Source organism: Enhydra lutris, unplaced genomic scaffold (assembly GCF_002288905.1).
Source record: "Enhydra lutris kenyoni isolate GAN:26980312 unplaced genomic scaffold, ASM228890v2 scaffoldscaffold34, whole genome shotgun sequence".
In the NCBI taxonomy this organism is placed as follows: domain Eukaryota; kingdom Metazoa; phylum Chordata; class Mammalia; order Carnivora; family Mustelidae; genus Enhydra; species Enhydra lutris.
In genome coordinates, this window is record NW_019154118.1 from 20,207,973 (window position 1) to 20,231,171 (window position 23,199).

The window sequence follows — 23,199 nt, forward strand, 5'->3', positions numbered from 1 at the left end:
ATGGGAGGAGGCAGGTAGTGAGTTCATGGTAATTTCCGACCTGAAATAATAGTCACCATGAAGTGAACGTCTTCTGAAGTGGCCAAGCACTTCATGTATGTTATTATTCAAATCCAAGAACTCTGGAAGCAGGGACAGTGGCTTCCATCTTATAGGGAGGATACAGAGGCTCAGAGAAGCTAGCAGACTTTCCCCCAAGCCGTGCTCCCAACTGGATAAACATTCACGGGAGTGAATTTCTGACTCCCATACTGACCAGCTCTGTGATCCTGGAAAAGAAGTGCTTAGCATCTTTCTACTTAGTTTCTTTACGTATCACGGGGTTTTGCGAGGCTTCCCCGGGGCAGGGTCTAGAGACCCCCGTTACAGCGCCTGGCACAGAGCGGATGCTGAGTGAGTGGACGTCACTCTCCCCTTCTGCAGGCCTGCAGGTCACTGGCCTAAGGCAGCCTCTCGTGTGGGGAAAGGTGGAGGACTGTAAATGTCTTCTTCACCTCCAATGACTCCCCTCTTACCGGGCCCTCTGAAGAGCCCCTATTTTGAAGGCAGTTAGAAAACAGCAGGAACATCATCTGGCTCTCTAAACCGAGAAGTTCTTGGTAACAGATCCTCAGGAAAGTGCTTACAAAGCCATGTCCTGCTCCTTCCACTTAGGTCCTCCCAACATGTGACCTCAGTCCCGCCTCGCTGGCCTCTGGAACCCCGGCTGGCGCGTTGTCCAGGACGGCTGTTTCCCATCCGTCCCCTGACAGCTCCGTGGTGGCGACAGGTGCTTATGAAGTCCCACACCGGCCCCACTCTCTTTAGGAGAGACAACCCCGACTCCTCTGCCTGTGGAACCAGCAGACGCCTTTCCCAGAGTAAGCCGTGGCCCGCAGAGTGGGAAGGATGGTGCTGGCGGCTCCTGGTGCAGCAGGAACCCCTTCTCCAACACCCAGTTCATTTTTTCCACCCCTCCTGGGAGCCCTGGAGGAGGGCGCGCGTCAGTGGGGCCAGACCAGGGAGGGCTGGTTCGCGCTGGAGATGAAGCCTCCTCACCCCGCCACCTCCTCCACCCACCCCTGCCGCGAGGAGGGAGCTCCTGGGGCAGCTGGGCCTCCTCTAAAGCAGGGAAGATGACTGCTTGTGGCAGGCACTCTGAAGCAGAGATAATAATATAATTTGACATTCCCCACTCTTCGGGGAAGAGATTACAGGTATAATAGCCATTTTCAAGAGCCAGGGAGGAAGGGCGCAGCCGAAGGCTGGGAGGCGGAGGGGCCCGAACCTCAAACCAGAGGAGCCGAGCGCGGGGTACGTACTCGGGCAGCCTTTTACATTTTTAAAGCTCCACTGAATTCTGTCTGCAAACAGCATATTTTGTAGCTTCTCATTTTCGTCTCTGGGCTCTGTTTCGTGTCAAGCCAACTCCCTTGGCCATTCGGTAGCCCCTCGAAGTGTGTGTATTGGCCTGCTGGTCCTGAGTGGGCCGGTCCTGAGCTCTCTGCTGTGACCTGTCACCTGCCGTCCCCCAGGGACCCTGTGAGGCAGCATCGAGAAGTCCAGGGAGCTCGCCCTGGCCCAGCACCAGGGGAGCAGGGCTGCTGGTTTCCTTTCGGCCCCCGAAAGTGCCAATTTTTAACCTCAGTTTTAGGAGCCGAGTTCTTAGTTCACTCTAAGCGCTACCACACTTGTGAAGAACCGTTTCTTTGGGTGTCCTGAATAGAAACTCTGGGGCGGGGGAGCGTTTCCTTTCCTACATGGTCCACAAAATGTCCAGCTCTGATTCCTAAAGGGACATGGGCTTTACTCTTGCTTGGGCCCCTCAGATTTGACCTGACCGATGTCACAGTCAACCCCTTCGACCTCAAGATGGGGCCTGGTCATCTCTGTGTAGCACTTCATAGTTTCCCAAGTGCCCCTGAAGTTCGTGAAGGCATCACAGCAATGTAAGTGACTGGTCGGACAGGCGTTCCTCTACTTTTCCAGAAGCAGCGGTCAAAGCCCAGAGAGGTTCAGCGACTTGCCCAGAGTCAAACTGCTGCGAAGTAGCAGGCCAGGCCCTAAGTCTTCGGAACTCTGCTCTGACACTCCTAGTGTTCGCTATGGCAGGAGGGTCCTGCTGTCCACCCTGAAACAGTCATGTGACTGTGCGGAGCCATGGGAGAAGGGTGTAACTTGTTGGACTTGTCACTTAGGTACTTGGTGTCCAGAGGCGGCAGCGACAAGGGAGCAGTGTGTTTGGGGGTTGGGGGAGAGCGCAGGGTAGGTCTGGGGAATAAATACCTCGAAGATTATGTGAGGTCAGGGTGGAGACAGGGGCCCCTGCTTTGGTACTTCAGGCAGAAAACCATGTAACCCGTGGGACAGGTGTTTGCAAATCCTTCAATGAGCTGGACAAAGGCACCAGGCGGGGCTTCTGGGGACGAGTCTCTGGATCGTCAAGAACTCCCTGCCAGGCGAGTCGCCGCTTACCACTCAACCCACTAAATTCAAGAGCACATGGCACAGCGGCAGGCCGGGCCCGAGCAGCTGCCCCCACAGTCCCTGGGCTGGAACTCGGACCCCGAGATCCCGCTGTCAAAACGCTGGATGATTCTAGTACGGTGCCAGCGGAGAACAGCCACAGGGGCAAGAAGGGCGTTCAGCCGGCAGAATCCAGCTCCTTTCTAGAACCACTACTTACACGGGAATCTGGGAAATGTGGCTTTCCGTCTGCTGGTGTCCAGTCCCCGCGGGGCAGGAAGGGACTGTAGAAGCAAGCGTGGGGGACGCGGAGCAGTTTTCCAAGACTGTGGACTGCCCGACGCCCACTCTCCCAGGACTGGGGAAAGCCAGAAGGCAAGCATCTGGGAACAGTATTCATCTCTGGAGTGGACATTCAGAAAGTCTTTATTAGCCCCAGGACCACCCACTGCACTGGGCTCTGCGTTTGTGAAGAGCGTGCGCAGACGCCGCGTGTCTTAATCAGTGATGTGCTTCACCGTGGAGCTGAGAATCTCCAGCCCGTGCAGCTCCCGCAGCTGAGCGGCAAATCTGCCAGAATCAGAACACAAAGTTGGGCACATCAATGCGTGGCCAATCCGGAGCCACCCCCGCTCAGGGAGAAGGTGGCTGGCAAGGCAGGAGGGGAGGAGCTGCTGCCCTGGGAGCCCTTGCCATCAAGGCAGGTCCGCAGAACACCACATGCTGTCTGCGGGTGACAGATGGACAGGCTGATCTGATGGGACCTTGCTCTCAGGGACTCCCCAGTAGGCTGCCACTCTGAGCTCATCCTAGCTAATGCACCCTGCATTCTGGAGAAGAAAGATTTTCTTCAGGCCTTGCATTAGGACAATCAGGGCCTCACATATCACCCAAGCCAACCCTCTCATTCTCCAGAGGAGGAATCGGAGGGCTTTGTCTGTAAGGGAAGGAGTCAGGCAGGCCAGCACAGCTCCCTGTGTGTGGAAGGTACCCCCTTCTATGCCGGGGTTCCATCCCTCAGACACGGGGGGCCCCTTCTGGGAGCATGAATGCCTAGGTGTTTTAGCACATCAGAACCCAGCCAGGGCAGGAGAGACGCTAAAGGAGAAGCCATGTACACAGCTAAAGCCCCGATCTCTTGCCCTGGCTTGCCAGGTGGTCGGCAACATGCCATTCCTCCTCTCGCTTCAGTTTTCTCCAGCACAAGAACATTACCCTCCCTGGACATTCTCCCATATGCTCAGGCCCCAGGCAAAAATGTGAAGCAGGAGGGTGTGTGGGAAGAGGGGCGAGAAGCTGGCAGAGCAGGAGGGAGTGGGATGGAGGGAACACAGTGGCCATGAGCGCATGGAACAGATCCCTGTCAGAGAAGCCTTTTCCCGCTCCGACTGGAGCTGGGAGCTCCCCGGTCCCCTCAGGGAAGCAGCTACTGGGCCCACACCTGCGTGCTCAGGTAGCACCAGGGCTCCCACGACCCCCTCTGGAGTCCTGGGTGGCACAGAGGCCCAGCCACCATTCAGTGTCTTGGTTGGCCCCGCGCCTTCTGCAACGTGACCCACACAGGCCACCTGGCCAGGAGCCGCTGCATACCTGGGCTCGGCCGTGCACAGCTTGCCCAGAGCGATCCCCGCGTTCAGCTGCACGGCCGTCTTCTGCGCATCGCCCCCCGCGTGTCGCAGCAACACCTGCACGACGTCCGTCTTCAATAGGGAGGGCGCCGCGCAGGGCACCTCCATGCAGTTCCCCAGGCAGAGGGCAGCATTGCCCACCACGACCTCGTCCTCGGAGCGGAGCAGCATCATGAGAATGCCGAACTCTGCAGGGGGGAGAGAACAAGCATCGGTCCCTGCGGCTCCCAAACAGGAGGCTAGCAACAGACGCGAGAGGCGCAGGGAGGGTCCGTGGACACTGAGCGTCCCCAGAAGCTCTGATGGGTCATCGCTGAGCAAGGATTTGCTGAGCACCATGAACCTCCTCAGGTCTTGCCGTGTCTCCAGTGTTCCTCAGGTGCCCGGAGCAGTGCCTGGGGTCACACGGCTGTGGCGTCAATGAATGCCATGCGGCAACAGGTCTGTCTCCCCTGAAGTCCCCGTTCGTAACCCCTACACTCCAGCTGACAGCCGGCTCCCTGTGGCTGCAGGGCAAGGGGCAGGACCCAGAATGGCCCACTCCGTCCACTCCCCGCGCATCCCAGAGCAAGTGTGAGGGCGGACATCAGTGGGCTGGTTCACTGGGGACCCCTGCTGCAGGTGCCTGCGGCCGCTTTCCATTACTACACAATGCTGGCTCCAACTCCGCCATCTCCCCTGTTCACTGAAGGCCGAAGGTGTCTCCCACACACCCCTTGAAGGGTGAGAACCTGTGTTAGACCAGCTTCAGCAGAAGACTTCAGAAACCATTTCCGTTTACTTGTGGGGGGTGGCTCCCCGCATCGACCCCGTTCTCTCTGAGCCGGGTCACAGCAGAGCATGCTACACGTGTGCAGCCGAAGGCTATGAAATGTTTCCGGAGGGAGAAACAGCCATCTTACTCAGTAAACACTGCGGAAGTCTAGGGCTATGGGAGTCTCTCCCCGCTCGTCCCAGCTCCCTTTGTGGCTTCCAGGACAGCTGAGTCTCTGGGACGCAGGCACCACTGAAGGAAACCATCACTTACTTTTATCCAGTCTCATCACTTCTTCTCGCGCTTCGTGAGAGCTGTTTGTGCAGACAGCTAGTGTCTTTATGGCGTAGCGTGATGCCGTCTGGCCCCCTGTCTGGGTTTCAGAATGAAATCAGAAAAAAGGAAGTCAATCCTGGGATTGTTCTGGGCCAGAAAGTAGCGAGCAACTGTGCCTGTGTTCGTGTGGCTTCTGGAACTTCTGAAACACTGCTCCCCTGAGAATGGCCTGCGCTTTCCGAGGAGCAGGCCAGGTCCCTGTTGGGCTGGTGTCACTCAGGTCCCCAGGAAGACAGCCCGCAGCCCGATACGAATTCTGACAGGACTGCGGGCCTGTCATGCACACCTGGGTGATTGCCCGTAGAAGGCTTTACAGGTGAGTGGCTGAGGAGGGGGGATGCGCCGGTCGGCTGGCAGATCTACCAAGAAGAGAGGAAGAGCCCCCCTCTTCCTGGGGAGTGATTTACTAAGGCTGTCAAGCTGACAGGCCTGCATGGAGAACATCACAAATGTCGGTCATTTTAAGAGGGGACAACTGTCAAATCATCACCCAGGGCAGGGTCTTTAAGATGCACATGTGCGTGCCTGCGATCGGGAGCGAGTGACGGTCATCATCCACGTGTAGCCTGAAGTCTGACCCACCATCCCGGCCCCTCGGTCCTGCCGCGCCCCAGCAGCGTCCCCGCGACAGAGCTCACTTTCTGGCCCTGCTCGGCCTGGGCCCTGATGGGAAGGTCTGCCATGGGGCCGCCACGCTGACACGGGTGGGTGAAGCTCGCCGGGCAGGGGCCGCAGACGGCAGCCTAGTTCCACACCTGTCCTCTCAGCGAGTCTGCTCAACTGTGCCACTGACCTGCTCGCACCACGGGAGCATCCTTTGTTCCATAGTAAGGCTGCACCCTCCGTATCCCACAAAGGGAGTGCAGTCTCTCTCCAGGCAGCCGTGGAAGCATGGCGGGCAGACGGGAGCAAAGTGAGGGCCCCGAGGAAAGCCACCCCGACTGTCTTTTTCAGGGAAAGAAGCCGTGCACCTTTGAGTGACGCTTGCCTGCTAAGTAGTTTTTACGGCTGCTTCTCCATGAACAACTTACTTATTTGTCCAACAATCTTACGTGGATGTGGAGAGTGCTACGTGGGTGACAGGCGGAAGGAACCCTTAGTCCAGAAGTGTAACATTTGGGCAGGGGAACAATGTGGGCCCCTAACTGAACACAGCCCTCCGTAGTTCTGTCCCCCGGGTGATCTACGATGCTCCTGGGAATTCAAGTGTGTGTTCCCGAGGAGCTCACTATACCTTCAAGAACTTAATCATCTTCTTCACCACTCCGGCTCTCAGGGCAGCCTCCACGATCTTCCGGGAGGAAGAAAGGGTGCGGCTCAGAACGCCGGCAGCTCTCTGAGTGGGGCGGAAAGGAAAGATGATCAACTGTTCTGTGCAGAAGTGCTGATGACCTTGAAAAGTCAGCAAGTCGCTTGGGGAGGGAAAAACAATCATTAGTATGGGAAGCAAAACACACATCTTGGTTTTACAAATATGGAGGCCCACGTGATAAGCAGTGTTCACTTGATAGCTGTGAAGCAGGTGACTCCAAGGGCTGGAAACACGGTCCCCGGGCACACAGAGGCCCCGCCCACTTCAGCTCGACATAGAACCAACCAGTTCAGCTCTGGCAAAGAAAGTCCCAGATGCCCCACAGCGCTCCGCACCCCCTGCCAGGTAGACTTCTCCGATGGACCCTCGGGGTCTCGGAGCTTTTCCTTCATCTTGTCTGAATCTTTGTCTGTTTGTTCTACTTTCTGGGAGATTCCACTTAGGATCTTCCAGTTCCAACTTATTTCCTTCCTTCCTTCCTTTTTCCCCCTTTTTAAATAGCTGTTACTGTCTTTTAGATAGAACACTGTCCCGAATCTTTCTGAGGACATAAACAATAGTTATTTTTTGTTTCCTATATTATCTCGACTTCTTTTGAGTTGATTTTTCTATTAATCTTGGTTTTTCTATTTCTGTGTGCAGCTTTCCTGAAATGTCCAGTGATCCTAGCTGCCCATTTCTGGGCACATTTGTGAAAAATGTTGACTGTTGTTGACTGACAGATGGAAAAGAGGCACTTCCAAATCCTAGAAAGCAAAACATTTTCCTCTAGTCTTTCAATTCCACAAAAGAGAGCAAGCTCGAATTTTTCACCTGAGGCATAGTTGCCTCGCTGCCCCACGTGGTCCCCCATCTCTTATCCATGCCCTGTGTTGGACCTGGTGTTCGGGAGTCTCCATCTTTTCCAGGGTCCTCTAGGGCAGACCCGCGTCCCTGCATCTGTAGCAGGCACGGTCTCCTTGGCTCTGCCTCGTGAATTATGCCTTTCACAGCTATTCTCCATCTTCCAGAAGCAGGTTAAAATGATTAAAGAACCAACTGGTGACCTCCTGCCTGTTTGTTTTGTCAACGTGTTTCTAACTTTGTTGTTGATGTTCCCTAATGCTTTCAGTCTGATTTTAATGAGGTTCTCCCGAGGGAGAAGGGATAAATGTGTGTATTGTCATATTATGAGTTTTGTTTCCCTCAGCTGCTCCCTGCAGATGCTAGAATGTTGCTGTAGTTGACACTCTGGATCTCTCTTTAGGCCCAAGACAGTGGGGAGAGCCCTCTACTGAAGGACCAGACCCCCCCCCCCCCAACCAGTGACGTTCTGCTCTGCTCCACAAGCAGGTCAGCACCAGACTGAGGCTCAGGCAGAGTCCTGGGAAAATCTGGCCAGGAGAGAGTCCTTGAAGGGTTAGCTCACAACCACCCTAGGCCTCGATCTGGTCTACATCATTCAGGAAAAACCAAGCACCTGAGAATAGTGGCGCTCACCACTTTTGGGGTCATGGATCTTTTTTTTAGAATCTGATGAAAGCCATGATGCCTTCCCATGAAAATGCATATACTCTCAAAATTGTCTGTACAATATTAGGGATTTCTGGGGAACCTGGAGACCCACCACACATTCCCAGAGTTCACATTAAAAACCTCCATCCTGGGGCACCTGGGTGGCTCAGTGGGTTAAAGCCTTTGCTGTTGGCTCAGGTCATGATCCCAGGGTCCTGGGATGGAGCCCCACATTGGACTCTCTGTTCAGCAGGGAGCCTGCTCCTCCCCACCCCCAACCCCGCCTGCCTCTCTGCCTACTGTCTGTCAAATAAATAAATAAATAAATCTCTAAAAAAACAAAAAACAAAAAAACCCTCCGTCCTATCATGTCTGAATTGGTTCAGGGAAGTTGTAGGCATACTAGCCCCAAGCAGGACTTGTCGGATCTGCTCAGAACCTTTTTAATGATCCTGGACCCCGTCCCCAGTCTGTGCCCTTGTAGGGCTGGTTTCCCAGACCTGCTGGATGTGCCCTAGTTGTTTCTCTAAGCACTGGGGCCCTGAACTAATAGGTGGGAAAGCTGGGGTGATTACTTAGGCAAGTAATTATTTTTACTGTATTGAAGCAAAGTATTATTATAAAAATGAATATAAAATGATAAATGAAATTAAAAAAAAAAAAAAAGAACCCATCCTGGGATGGCCGTGAATAGTTTGCTGAATCACACTGATGTTCTCCCAAAGCTCTGTGTTAACCACAGCGCTTTCTTGACTTCCTTATCCAAATGTCAGAAACGGAGATGAGAAGGCCATCCCGGCATGTATCTCTAAGGGGCTAAAACCATTACGCATAAATAACCTCCAGGGTCGTGGGCTTCAGAATACAGGCCTGGCTTTCTTGATAGGGAAAAAGAGAATCTAAACCAAATCTTGGGGCCTCTTCAATTTGCACCAGGATCTCTTGGAGTAGGACAAATCAGATAAATTACACTGTGTAAGTTGTTAAGTTGCAAGCTACATGGAAAAGGGATTCTTAGCTTGGGTGCTTGGACTCTAGAGGGTCCACAGATGGGCACTGGGTGGGGGTATCACCGGATCCCCAGGAACCACAGAGGAAGCCGTTTCTGGATCTCCCTGGGAGACACTTACTGTCAGGATCCCTCCATCCTGGCTGTTCAGTAGAAAGATGCACCTCTTGCTCACCTCCGAGGCCCAAACCTGCCATGACAGGGAGACAGGAGGACCTCTGAACAGCCTGTTAATCTGAATCCTCTCTGTAGCTTCTTCTGAGCAAACAGAACGGACCCCTCGCCATATTCCCCTCACATCCCCTTCTTCTATCATTTTACTTCTTCCCACAGCTGTCTCCCTCATGACAGGGCGGTGTCTTGAGATCAGAAACCCCATTTTGTTTGACTTGGTAAATGCAGAACCGAGCACTGTGCTCAGCACACCCACTGGGCTACACCTGAGTGACTCACACATCTCTCGGAGGAACAAAGTGACAGAGCATCTGTCCAGCATCCCTCACTCCCACCGCCAGGGTGTGAGTCCCCATGCTATTCTCTTTGTGAAAATGAGATCAGCTCTAGCAATGGCTCCAGCTTGGGGTGTCCCAGGGCTCCTGGCAGGGAGGAAAAAATGCCGCACCTCGTAGAGGATGGGGGACTGAAGACACAAGTTCATCACAAGTCCCAGGAGCGTGTACAAGATCTCTCTGAACAGGTCCACATCCTCCTCACACCGGGCCTTTGGAAACAAAGCAAAGTAATCAATGACCTTTCTGCCCTACAGCTTTTCATGGCCATCTCATCCCCTTGGCAATGGCCCCAGCATTACTTACACGCCCTAAGTTGTCAATGTCATGAACCTAGAGGATGTTTCAAGATCAGAGACCAGTTCCATAGATAAGTGTTAGTGCAGGAGACTTGCAGAGTCCCCAGTGCCTGTGCCACGTGACCCTGGTTTGGCCTGGTCCTGGGTTTAAACTGGAGAGTGAGGGGCTGACATGAGTAGTCACGCTAACTCTACCAGAAAATCCTTCAACCCTCTCCAGGGGTCTGAGGCTTGACCCACAAAATCTATGGTTATAGAAGGGATAAACCACTGGCTCCAGTACCCTCAAACAGAAGTTTTGGGAAAGCCAGATAATCAATAAGAAGCCAATGTTCCCAAAGCAGGGAAAATACTGATTCTGACTAGAAAAGTTACCATACCATAAGGCCCAAACAGGCCTCCCAGAATTCTTCAGAGGCAGACATCTGTCTTCGGATGGCGGCCTCAGCACTGAGGTTCCCCATGAGGGCAATGCACCGGCAGAGAGCTGAGGGGTTGGTTATCATGGGGTCTCTCTTCTGAAAGGAGTCGAGAGAAAGAAAGTCTGCATGGAGCAGGCAGACAGTGCCAGAGCCATCTTGAGGGGTGTGTCCCTCATGAAAATGCTTGGGAACCAGAGAGCGTAATGTCATCCAGGGGCGTCAATGGGCTCATGCTGGCACCAGGATGGAGGCACACAGAGGGAGAGACCCAGCGCCTCAGCCTGGGGTAGGGGGGCCTAGGGCTTCATCCTGGGGATGCCACCAATCAGCTTGGAGAACTTGGGCAAGTCTTGTCCCTTCTCAGAGCTCCCATTTCCATATGTGTGTAATACGCAGGTGTGGATATGCTCTCTGGTCCCCTGGGACTCCAATGGCTTCCTCAGGACAAGTCCTTGTCACGGCAAGCTCTCCTAGGAGAACCCCCATCCTGCTACGTCCTGCTTCATCGGCTCAAATTTCCATTAACCCTCCTGGTGGGGATGACTGCTACTGAGGGGACAGGGCTGCCCTGCAGTCCTTATGACGGGTATTAGGGTCAGAAGGGGACGGACAGGGACTGACCCCCTCTCTGCCTTCATGTAAGACACACAGTCCACATCCACCTTTGTCTCCCCTGTCCTGACCCCATCCCTACGCCACCTCCACCTGTCCCGACTGCAGCTGTTTTAATAACCGAGGACCGTGCAGACTCCAGCTGTGAGTAAATGATTAATCAACCTGAGCCATGAAAGGAACCCTGGAGTGTAAACTATGTTTAAATGGCTCTGCTCACGCGCCTGAGAATGCCTGTTGAGGGTGATAAAAGTGAGGGGCTTGCTCACCAGAACACCTGTGAGCGCCAGGAGCGCCCCTGGAAGGTTGGCCTGGAACCAGACTTGGAATCTGTTGAGAAAACATCTCTTGATCTATTTCTGCACAAACTATAATGTAAACACAGCACCTTGGCTAATAGAGCAGACGGTCACAAACTCTGGGCCCATGGGATTTGCAGTGTGCATGGATGATTTATTCTGACTCTCCCCCCCAAATGTCACTGGGTATGGATGTGGCTTTATTTTTTCTAAGTCTGGAGAATTGCCTTTGCTGTGAAACAGCAGACCTCAGATGGCGGCTTTCTCTATGCAGAAGTTGCCAGAAGCCCCAGATGTCTGCCAAGCTGACTTAACACCACCCCTGCTCTCCCCGTGCTCTGAGGCTGTGTGCCCTGCAAACACGAAACACAGTCCAAGCATGTTTCTGGAACACAGTCGTTGGAAAGGCCCAGATGTACACACATCTGGATGCACGAGGACTGGCTCTTACCTGTTCCCAGCCCATGCCAACGGCCTATGAGCACAAACAGTTCTGTCCCATTATATGACCATTTCTAAGCAAGATACCCTAAAGTTTGTGAGGAAATTTAAAAAACAGACAAGAGATGCACTTTAAAAAAATCCTCAAGAATTATGAAAATCTGAGAGAGACATTTGCTGTCTTCCCCAGCAGGCAGGTGGAGATGGGGGAGGGTGACCCACAATGCCACTGGTCCCCCAAGAGAAGGCTGCCTTCTACTGTGCCTTCTCTCCCATTCATTCAACACACATTTGCTGGGCAGTTCCCATTAGGTACTGATGAAGGGAAAGAAGCTTCTCCACTACACGGTAGGTTTGTTTACTGTGAGAGGTACTGTTTTAAGTCTGTTGCTGCTTCCAAACCCATCGAACACTGGGGCTCCCTGCACGCGGAGGGACGGGAGTGGCTAACTCCAGCCGCCTGCTAGGAAGGCACCAGCCCTCCTACTCAGTGAATCTTGTGATGCTGGCCAAGCCTCCCTACACACCGCACATTTTTAAAGATCAGACAGTTTAACAAAGGTTACAGAAGAAATGTCAATTCCTGGAAATAAAAATTACCTTTCTTCCAGAGCCAAGTCTGTGAGCAGTCCCATAGCTGAGTTGGCCTCCTTATCTGAGAAATCAAGAAATGACACCAGGGCTTCCAAAAATCTGCAAAAAATCCATAACAACCTCAGAGCAGGCTGTCCTCCAGCTGAGAGCCTCCCCAACAAGGAGACCTTGCAAAGAGACCAGGAAGGAGTCTGTGTTTGGGTCAAAGAAGCCGAAAGGGTGGCCTCCCTATATCCGCCTAGGAAGCCCAGATCCCTGGCCACCCCACAGAGACACTCTCTTACGGGAATGGCTCTGCCACTCAATGTTAATTCCCAGAGGGCTGAACAGTTTTAACCAAAGTTCACTGACTATCAGATGTCAACTGGGGAGGAATCTCTAGTGCCTCTGCCATGTGACTCTGGCTCAGCCAAGTTCAGTCACACAAGTGACATCTAAGTGGCATGCTTACTAATCTGCTGATGACTAAAGTGGGAGGGAGGGCCCCCTAATGAGGTGGGGGGGTGCAATTAGGATTCAACAAGATTTTGACAGGCTGCTGAATACATCAGATGAAATGGAAGAGGGTTAAATTCAAAGTCCTCCGCTTAGGGCTGGAAATTCTATCTAAGTGAGAAAATTGGGAGACCGGGGGTATGCCTGGTTCATACCAAAAAGACTTAAGGACTTTCAGCCAATTGCAAACTTAGTATGAGCCAACAGTCTGGTGCTGTTGCCCAGAAAAGCTAACGCAATCCTCGGCTGCCCTAGCAGACTGACTGGCACCACTGGGAGTCATCTGTCTGTCCAGCCCACCCGTCCCAAGCACCTACAGTGTGCTGAGTGCTGTGATTAGTACAGGGGCGCAGTCTTGGGGTCCTACAGTGACCCTCGTGTGTTAGGTGGTGTGTTAGCAGTGGATGCATAAGAAGCGGGCACGACGTCTAGAAGGGGTCTGGAAGTCAAATCATCCGAAGGATGGTCAAGGAAACCAGGATGCTTAATCTGGGAAACATCAGTGTCTTCAGTATCACAAGCACCAGAGAGTGGGAGCTCTGATGTATTCCTTGGGCCTTCAATAGACTAAACGCAGGCCTCCGTGTAGGGAGCATGGAATGGGCCAGGCAGTTTGTGACTGGTGTAAGGAGATAACTTTGTATCACTCAGAACTTTCTTGGAACAGGATGAGGTGGTCTGGGAGGGGAGATCTGCATCCTTTCATTGGCTGGGAAAGACCCCGTCATTAGCTGTTATAGCGCCCATCCTAATCAAATGGAGAAAAGCATAATGGTAATGCTGGAATCTTTCTTGGAGGGCATCATGCTCAGGCCATAGTGGGGTACCCTACGGGGGACATGGGCACTGGGTGAGGCAGGACTGGACTGTTTCTGTGGTCCTGGGTGACTCCAAGCCTCTGCAAATCCCCACTTCCTTCCGGGGTGCTCTAGTGTTCCTGTTCTCAGAAATCATGTATTTTGCTGTTAGTTCAGATTCTTCCTTCACCAATTAAATCTGTTTTCTTCAGTCTTGAGGATGAATGCTAATGAACCTGAAACGTACAGAAGAGGAGCTGGCCATCTTAGATCATCTTGGTGTTTGTCTTAGGAGACATGAACAACGAGGCTTCCTCTCCATGTGAAGAAACATATATCCTGTTTCTTTACTATGGCAGGCGCTGTTTGCTGGCTAATCCCACAGACACCCCACTATCCCCTCTCTATCCTGCCTGACTTGAATACAGAAGCTGGAACCACTGTCCCCACCAGGGGTGGCATGTGACACAATTCTGAGTGAACAGAAATAAGCAGTAGCTTCTCTTGATAAAAGGGACAGATCCAGCTGCTGGTAACCTGTCTTAATGAGGGATGTGATATTTGGAGCTGCAGCAGCCTCGTGAGACCATGAGGGAGAGATCAAGAGGAGGTCGGAGACCTTGACCCTGATATCATTAAGCCACAGAACTGGTTGTGGCCATCTGTAGTCTTTTCTGTTATGTGAGACAAACAAGACCATCTTCTCCCGATTAAGTATTCTGTAAAAGGCAGCAGAAAACATGGGACTGGCATGCACGGTATCTCTTCTCTTAAGCTTCCTCATGAGTCTCTGATACCAATGAGACCCCAGAGCTTGTCAAGGTTAAGCAGCTTTCCTGGGCCACCTACGTAGAAGAAGACAAGCAGAGGATCTGAGCTCATGACTGCTTGCATCGAAAAATCCAGGGCTTTCCACAAAGTGGCACTGGCCTTCCCTTGATTCCTGTCAGTACTCATTTGTCCCCTCGACTTCTCACACAGGAAAAAGCATTTTAAGAGGGAAGGGGTATGCGTGCTTCTCTGGGAGGTCACGGGACCTGTGTGCAGCCTCGACCTGCGCCAAACCATCTCCCTTCATTTCAGAGAACACAATCCACCTCTTTCTGGTTTAATCTGAGATGGACATTAACGAGAAGAGTGGGCACGAAGGTAATCAGTGGAGGTGTCTCTGACCGTCTGGAGACAAGGAGGGACTGCAGGAGATGCTCAGAAATGCCAATCTCCAAAACACTGGAAAAATCCAAATGAAAACTCAAGCAATCAAAGACAACTGTGGGGGGAGGCAGCGAGGAAGCTTAGGACAACCGCAGCTATATTTACTCAGAGAGGCCAAAACCAAATGAAAAACCACGAAGAAGGCATTGAGGAAATGACTGCAGTCATTTAAAACATGAAATGTGCTTTTGAGGATTTAACTCTAACAATCTATCTGCTCATGTGGCCTGAGCTTTGAGGGGTGGCCAAGCCTCTGCTCACGAGCCACAGAGGCCACGGCAGTGCTGAGAGGGGGACGGCCGAGGTCAAGGCTCAGCAAGCACCCTGTCCTGAGCACGACGGACCTCCTAGCTCCATGGGACAGGTGCCAGAGGTCTCTGCTTGGCACAGAAAAGATCTGCCAGGATTTCAAATTGGGCTGCTTCTCTTGGTGGGAACAGAAGCAGGAGCTGGCCTTCAGGGCCTGGGAGAGAGCAGGGTGAGACTTCCTGGTGATGAGCCGCAGATGCTCCTTTCCCATCTGTGAAATGGGCTCATAACACTTATCTTGTCTCCTTCTCAGGCTCAGAGGAGATAGAAGAGTGAAGAGAATCGGAAGCCAACTTGTTTTTAGACTGTGTATGAAACACGTGTAAAGCCAGCAGTGATCCTTGCTACTACTTCCGCCAGGTTGACCACGAAATTGCCAACATGCAATTTTTTTGATATAAAAAAATGATAATTTCACACACAGAAACTAATAATATTTCGACTAAGAGCACTGGAAGGAATTGCTGGCGTTCAGTAAATTTTTTATGAAGTCCCCTCAGGGAAGAGGCACATCCCATTTCCACGGTTGTATGCCTCGAAAAGCCCGACATACGAGAATGTTCCAGGTGTGTTTTATTGATTGATACTCTACCTTGCTCCAGAAAGGCTTTAAGAACATGCCAACTCAGAGAGTATCACCTCAAACAGGAATGAAAGGAAACGTACGGGCAGCAGGAGGGCAGAACCAGATGGAGGCTGACGGGCCAGGAGTGAATAACCCAGTTGAGACAGATTCTCGGGCTGGGCTTGGAAGGGCTGCCATTTACACCGTCTGTGATATCTGTGACAGGGAACCTGGTCAGAGAAGGGAAACTGCCCACAGGTACCAAGTTCACACGGGAGCTCATCCCAGAGGTCCTCCCGAGGGAGGACTCCTTCCATGGGCTCTTTCTGGTTTTGACCCTTAATGAAGTCTGACGGCACCTCTAGGGTCCTCCGACACTAGAAAGGGTACGGGCAGGTGTTAACTTGGCAGGTGACCATCTGAGAAGCCCCAGGGCAGCTCGTACTGGCAGAGTCCTACCGGGTCAGGTCAAGGTGGCTGATGATCAGGCCCCGTCCGTGGTCCGTCTGGGCGAGCTGCAGGAGCAGGGCCAGGCTCTGCTGGCGGACGGTCAGAGCCCTGGCGGCCAGCAAGGAGGGCAGCAGCCGGCCCAGGTCTGGGGTCTCCAGCAGTAGACGCTGGTTTTCCTCTGCAAGATAGGGGACAAGCGCCTCGTGCAATGACAGCGGGTAAATCACTCATCTCTCCCATCATTTCCCACTAGGACATCCAGCCCTCCTCTGCCCTTGTTTGAGAGGCAGGGTAATAAATGTCAGAGCACGAGCTCTAGAACCAGGCTGCTGGGCCCTGGCGACATGTGCATGATCGTGGCTGAGTCGCGAACTCCTGTGGCCCTCAGCTTCCTCCTGAGTGAAACGAGGAAGACGGCTGATGTGTTAGCAGGGCTCAGGGAGTGGCTATAAGCCGGTGCTTCGAACAGGGGCTGGCTCACATGTGGGGGCCACGTAGCACTACTCTTGGCAAAGGCTTGGTGCGTGGGATTTGGAACGTGAGGAAAGGGACCAAGATTGGCTCAACTGTAGATGCCTTTAGACCGTCAGTTTTCATACACGGGCCAGAGAAAGCCTTGAGTTCCTTCTAGAAAACTAGAAATCACGTGAGACGACACATGGAGAGAGCATACCCCCCTTCCTAGATGTCAGCTACTTCCAAGGTGGTGGCACTGGCTCTGTCCGCTCCCCGCTCGTTCCTTGTCTAAGCAGGGACCTGAGTGCATTTGAGAGGATGGAGGGGGATGGGCTGGAGTAGGAGACTCAGCCAGGAAAGAGCGAGTTTGTGTAGCTGATAGATTTTCTTCTGCTGGAAAAGGAGCTCATTGTAAATAAGCCAAGTAACACAGGAGTATAAAGCTGACTGTGAAGGTCTCTCCTCTCCTGGCCCTTCTGGGTAAGTTCATTCCTTAAAGGAGCCACCCCCCCCTCCTGTGACACTACTGTTAGAAATACGAGCCACCTACCCTGTCTTGGCTTCTCTTTCCCACTCAACAGCATATCACGGACACAGTCCCCTGTCTGTAACTTCATAAGCATCCCTGTGTCCTTTAGAAAAGCTTCTTTGGGGGCGCCTGGGTGGCTCAGTGGGTTAAGCCGCTGCCTTCGGCTCAGGTCATGATCTCAGGGTCCTGGGATCGAGTCCCGCATCGGGCTCTCTGCTCGGCAGGGAGCCTGCTTCCCTCTCTCTCTCTCTCTCTATCTGCCTCTCCGTCTACTTGTGATCTCTGTCAAATAAATAAATAAAATCTTTAAAAAAAAAAGAAAGAAAGAAAAGCTTCTTTGCATTCACTGAGTTGATGTACTTGGCTTTCGCGGATCTGACAGATCGTGTGTGTCACTGTGTCTGACTCTGTTCTCGTGTTAGAGAAAAACATGACCCTCAGGTTCACAGAAACTGAAGTCGGCGCAGGCCGAGGAAATCGGGGCTGCCAGGAGGGAGGGCCAGGTCTGGTTTACCCCGAGGAAACACTCGGCCGCCAAGCCCTGCCTGCCTCCCTGTCATGTGTGTGGGGGGTGTGGGATCGCCACCCCAGGTGTAGAATGCCACAGGGTGGCAGAGCGCCTTGAGAGTGGCTATCGTCTGAACCCAAGTCCCTTCAGGAAAGTGTCCCCCTCATTCTCCAGTCCTCCGGAACTTAAGACGACTCCCTCACTCTACTAAATCCAGGGGAAAAGTCATATCATCTCATATTCAGCCTGTTCTAGTTTACCAATTGTCTCCCCCGGCTCTATGGCCAACTTCCCACAGCAGCCCTAAGGAAAGGAGACCCAGCTAGCATCTCTCCCATTTTCAGTGTTTTCCATCCTAGGTCAGGCCTCTCCCTATGAAAACATGCCTTTTTAAAAATGAAGGATATACTTATAATTTTTATTTATAGTTACTACTTTACAAAAGGGGTAAGAAAGCTCATGCAAAAACTTTGTGAACCCCAGAAAATGCTACTATGTAGATAGGCAAATAAATGTGAACAAGTCGATAAGCATTGTGTAGCATTTACTGTCCCAGTATTACACTGATCAGTGTCATAAATAAGATGGCAGCAGGGACCATTGTTAAGTCTCCCAATGCTGAGATGGGTACTGCGGTCAGCAAAAAGGAATGGTATTTTTCGATGGGCAGGACAGGAACAGCTTTGTCCACTGTATTGCCCATGTGCAAGCAGACATCACGCGTCTGCAAAGCGCCCAGGTGAGGAAACCGCTCATTGGGTGGACGGTGACTTCGCCCACCATCAAGGCAGCTATAAGGGACAGAGACACGGCTGAAGTGCAGGCTGCGCTTCTGATCCCGAGGCTGTCCCTGGGGGAAGGGCCAGACGGACATCACCTCCCTCGGGCCCGGCCTGTGGGGGAGACGGTCCTGCCCGCGCACGTGCATCCCCAGAGCACGAAGAGGACTGACGGCGATGACCTGTGCTTACCATTCCCCGCGCACACTGCTTGCCAGAGCCTGAGGACAGACACGCACACCATCTCTTCCATTGCATCTTTTCCTGCCGTGGAAAAGCACCTAGAACGGACGAAGAATGGCATCAGGAAAACTGGAAAGTCGTCCTGATCCTCTTGGTTGGCTTTAGTCCGCTTCCTGACTCCTCCAATGTGGGCAATGTTTGTTTTTTTAAAGAAAAAAATTTTTTTAAAGATTTTATTTATTTGACAGAGAGAGAGAGATCACAAGTAGGCGGAGAGGCAGGCAGAGAGAGAGAGAGAGGAGGAAGCAGGCTCCCCACTGAGCAGAGAGCCTGATACGGGGCTCGATCCCAGGACCCTGGGATCATGACCTGAGCTGAAGGCAGAGGCTTTAACCCACTGAGCCACCCAGGTGCCCCACGGGCAATGTTTTAACGAGGAGCCGCAGGTCACCGGGACCCGGGGGCTGGGCAGCACGGGTCTGAGAGCTCCGGGATGGGGTCGCAGGCCAAGGAGTCAAGGCTGCATGGAGGGAGGCTGCTGAGCTGGGGCCATGGTCAATGGCTGCGCGGTGACATGAACGGTGGCAGGCCAGCAGCCTACTGAGGGCTCATGGGCCTCCACACACATCCAAACGTGTGCTGGTGGCCCCGACCCACACTAGTGTTCTCCTAGCCTGAGGAGCTGCACCCAAACCACTGAACTACAAAATAAAATAAAACTAAATTTAGCAATCCACATCCTTTCCTATGGGTCTTTCTTCAGATAAAATTACAAATGGGACCAGCCAGGACCCAGCAGATCTCATTTCTTGATGTGATCAGCAAATTCCAAGAGAGGAGAGAGCAAATGGCAATCTTGCCCAAAGATTGGCAATCTTGCCCTTTTGGGAAGCCAGAAAAAATGGTCACTTCTCTGACTTGGTAGTGCCTGGAGGAAGCCCAAGGGGATGCGGCCGACCTCTTCTCTCTCTGGGAGGTTAACTGTGACCAAACTCAAACCAGGCTCTGCCCCCTGCCGGCGGAACAGGGACTGAGGGACGGGACCAGCCAGTGAAGCCCCCGCCTGTGTGACCAGGGATACTTCACGGAGAACCGAGAACCGTTCGTCCTTCCTTGCGTTACTGCTGACGGCCTCTATAAACACCCCTACCTTCTCAGGACCGCATTCTCGCTGATGAGACTGAATCCGTTGTGTGTCCTGAATAAAGTTTGTTCCGTGCCTGGAATGAATTCATAAAAACCGCATTGGATTTCGGAACCGTCTGGCTGATGTCTGGCCAAAACAGAGCCAGCTGATGATGAGAAACCCACCATGGAATGTCAAGGTCACCAAATTCACAGATTGGGCAGAAATAAATACCTGTACGTTCTGAAACCTACAGCTGTCATCGGCCACTTCTAGCCTCAGGGAGGGGGACCTCCTGTTCTGAGAAGGGGGGCTGGGCCCGGGTGCCCCTGTCAGTTATCTGACAACACATCACTCTGTCATCTTCAGAGAGTCTCCAGGAGCTGCTTAACTTCTGGGAAGAACGAGCATATCCATCTGTTCTTAAATATGTATTCTGAAGCTGTTTCTAGGCTCTAGAGAGGAACCTATACTCTCTAAGAAATCAGTGAAGGGTGTATTTGAGCACCTCCCCCATCACACGCTACAGGGAGGTCCGAGATCCCATCTCTGTGCACAGGGCATCCTGTCACTGAGTACAGAAGTGGCCGAAGACCTGACAGGGACATCTACAAGCACCGCTAACAGAGGACAGCAAGGCTCTCGCCAGCAGCAGACACTAGTGCATTTGCTCTGGAATGACCTACGCATCCTGAGAAGCCGTTACACACAACTGGGGTGAACCTTATGGTCTGTCTTAGAAAATTCTGTCTTCCGTTCCTCTGTGGTTGGGGGGAGATGTGTGAGGGTGGGAGATGGTGTTCGGGGGGGCCTATGGGGAAACCCGGAAGGGTGCAGGTATGTGGACAGTGTGAGGAGGATGGGTGAGGGGTGCTTAGGTGAGGCGTGTGCGTACGTGAGGTAAATACGTTTGGTGAGTACGTGCCCGGCGTGTGGTTTGTGGGTGTATGTTTTGTGTTGTAGTGTATCTGGGGGCGTCGCCGCCTATGCTCTGAGCGCATGCATGCTCTGCGGGGGGAGGGCTCCGGGCCGGGGGATGTTTCTCCCGTGGCCTGCTCAGTCCTGACACTACAGCAGACCTGCAGCATTTGTGGAAGGAAGGGGTATAGGAATTCTCCGCCTCCTCAGGGCTGACCTCCACCCTGCCCTTTTACGCTGACTATATTCACAAGGTCACACGCGTCTCTGGCTTACAGTCCTTCATCATTTCAGTCAGGATTTCAATCCCTCCTGCATAGAACAAGGGGGTCTGATCGGGCTTGCACAGCGTCTCCAGGAGATTTCTGACGGCCACGGCCGCGTTCTTTCCCGCATCCAGCGATCTGTGGGCTTCCTTCTCTTGAAGGTCTGCTTTCTCCCGGAGATTCACTTGATTCAGGTAATCTGTGAGATGAGAAGGGAAAGAAAAGGAGAGAAACAAACAGAGCCCTAACGGTCAACATCACGACCACAGAGTAGCCTTAGGGAAGGATGGGAGGTTGGGAGGCGTGAAGTGTGACGATCATTCAAACCTGGCTTCAGCAGGGAAAATTTTAGGAAGGATGTCCAGCTTATACCCAGAATTTTAAACCATCTTCGGGATTCAAGGACAACATTATGCCCTACCTTGAAGGCCCTAAGGGACGATGGTGTAGAAAGGAGGAAGGCAAAGGTCTGAGTGGGAGAACAGAGAGGGAAGAGGAGCGGGCAGCGGGCGAACAGGGAGGGTTTGATGTGGCTTTGAGGCTAAGTGCAGAGAAGGTATGGGAGGCACCTCAGGGCCAGAGCACAAAGCGAAAGTGCAATTCAAAGGAGGGACAGCAGCAGGAACAGCCTCACCTTTCACCTGGGCCTGCAGTTGGGGGTTTATTTCCGAGATCTTCTGATAACACTCTCTAGCCTGGAAAAAAGAGACAAGATCTTGAAGAGTAGTCAGAGGGTGAGGGTGATTATAGGAAAGACACCAGGCGCCACAGGGCTGGGCTTCATTATTTCCTCCTGGCCTCCTCCTGCTCCCAGCGTAGGAGGCAGGCATGGGAACGCAGCATGTGTTTGGCATTTTGTTTAAGCTTCTCTGGTTCTGTGGGACAAGAGGCGTTCTTGCAGGACTTGGTTAAAAAAAAAAAAATAGTGTTGTCAGATCCAGCCTGTGATAGAAAAATATCCAGTCCCGAATTTCATGGATCGTGCCTGGCTGGTAGAGGAATAATCCTAAGGTGATTGCAAAATTTAGAAATGATGCTCGCACCGAGAGAGAACAGGAGGCTACTTGTCAGATATGCCCACAAGGAGCAGGGAGAGAAATGAAGATGGAGACACTGTTGACAGAGACTTTGGGGAACAGGAAAAGAGAAGTGCCTACTTAAATACACAGGGCTGCAAAGAGAGTCCCTAAGGGGTCCATTCACTGGCCATGTAAGACTTGCAAGAAAGCCTAAGAGTGAGGTCCTCTCCCTGAGGAGACTGCTGGAAAGTTTCCGGGGAAAAAGAGGAAGACTGTAGCTCGTGGGGCATGTGAGTAGGTTTTGGGCAGTACTGTCTCAGGAGTATGAAGAATTCTGCCCAGTCACTGTCAAAAACAAGCACAGAAAAAAATGGGCTCTGAGCTGTCTTGAAAGCTCCAGGCTCATCCAGAAGATCAGGATTAAGAAATGAATAGAAGAGAAAACATGACATAAAACAGACTGGTGTCACGGGACAGAGGTACGCAGAGCAAACACGGTAACTGCTATAGACTGTGTCCCCTCCAAACTTCTATGTTGAAACCTAACCCCAATGTGACATACTTGGAGTTGGGCCCTCTGGGAGGTGATTAGGTCATCGGGGTACAGTTCTCATGAGTGAGATTTGTGTCCTTATCAAAGAGACCCCAGGGACCTCTCTTTAGCCTTCTGGCTGTCTATGAACAGGAAGCAGTTCTCAACACACATCAGTCTGCTGGTGTCTTCATCTTGGACTTTCCAGCCTCCTGAACTGTGAGAATTAAATGTTTGCTATTTAAGCCACCTGGTGTCTGGTAGTTCTTAGAGTAGCCCAAAAGGATGAGGGCAGTGAACCTGTATGCAACTTCTTTGGAACCCCAGATCTAGTCCACCAGCAACTCCTGTTGGCTTCCCTGTTGGTATATATCCAGAATCCCAACATTTCCCACCACCTCCCTCAACACCAACCTGGCTCAAGCCATCATTACACCTCACTTGGAAAGTCTATTGTAATAGCCTTCTAACTAGTTCTCTGTTCTTTGCCTACTATGTCAAGATATATTCTCAATGCAGCAGTGAAAATGATGAGTCACATCAATGTGACCTTGAAAATATGAGTCACATCATTTCACTCCCTCACTCAAAACCCTCCAATAGCTCCCAGCTCACTCAGAGTAAAAGCCAAAGTACTTCCAAAAGCCTGTGAGGCTGTAGGGAATCAGTCCCCTCCCATACTGCCATCGTCTGCCTGACCTCACCACCTGTCACTCTGCTCTAGCTGACCCTCTGATTGGACCCCTCCTACATGGCTTGCTCACCTCATTCCCTCCCTTCCTGCAGGGAGGCCTTCCCTGACAGCTCTATATAAAACTGACCTCACCTTTGCTGCTTCCTGATTTCATTTTCTCAATAACACTTTTCACTAACCAACATACTACACACCTACTTACGT

General features: G+C 52.3%; 1 protein-coding gene across 3 annotated transcripts in view; it reads right to left on the bottom strand.

Annotated features, from left to right (window-relative positions):
• Window positions 1-2,942: 2,942 nt before the first annotated feature.
• Window positions 2,943-23,199, bottom strand: part of LOC111153905 (tetratricopeptide repeat domain 12) — a 40,332-nt gene continuing 20,075 nt past the window's right edge. For all 3 annotated transcript variants that reach the window (XM_022513211.1, XM_022513214.1, XM_022513212.1), the window contains 14 exons: window positions 21,385-21,445; window positions 20,761-20,949; window positions 19,591-19,660; window positions 18,450-18,538; window positions 15,995-16,163; window positions 12,161-12,253; window positions 11,090-11,150; window positions 10,167-10,304; window positions 9,601-9,699; window positions 9,100-9,168; window positions 6,398-6,499; window positions 5,101-5,200; window positions 4,036-4,261; window positions 2,943-3,015 (listed from right to left, as the gene is read on the bottom strand). In XM_022513211.1, coding sequence (XP_022368919.1) covers window positions 2,943-3,015; window positions 4,036-4,261; window positions 5,101-5,200; window positions 6,398-6,499; window positions 9,100-9,168; window positions 9,601-9,699; window positions 10,167-10,304; window positions 11,090-11,150; window positions 12,161-12,253; window positions 15,995-16,163; window positions 18,450-18,538; window positions 19,591-19,660; window positions 20,761-20,949; window positions 21,385-21,445 — 1,539 coding nt within the window. The remainder of the gene's footprint in view (window positions 3,016-4,035; window positions 4,262-5,100; window positions 5,201-6,397; window positions 6,500-9,099; window positions 9,169-9,600; window positions 9,700-10,166; window positions 10,305-11,089; window positions 11,151-12,160; window positions 12,254-15,994; window positions 16,164-18,449; window positions 18,539-19,590; window positions 19,661-20,760; window positions 20,950-21,384; window positions 21,446-23,199) is intronic.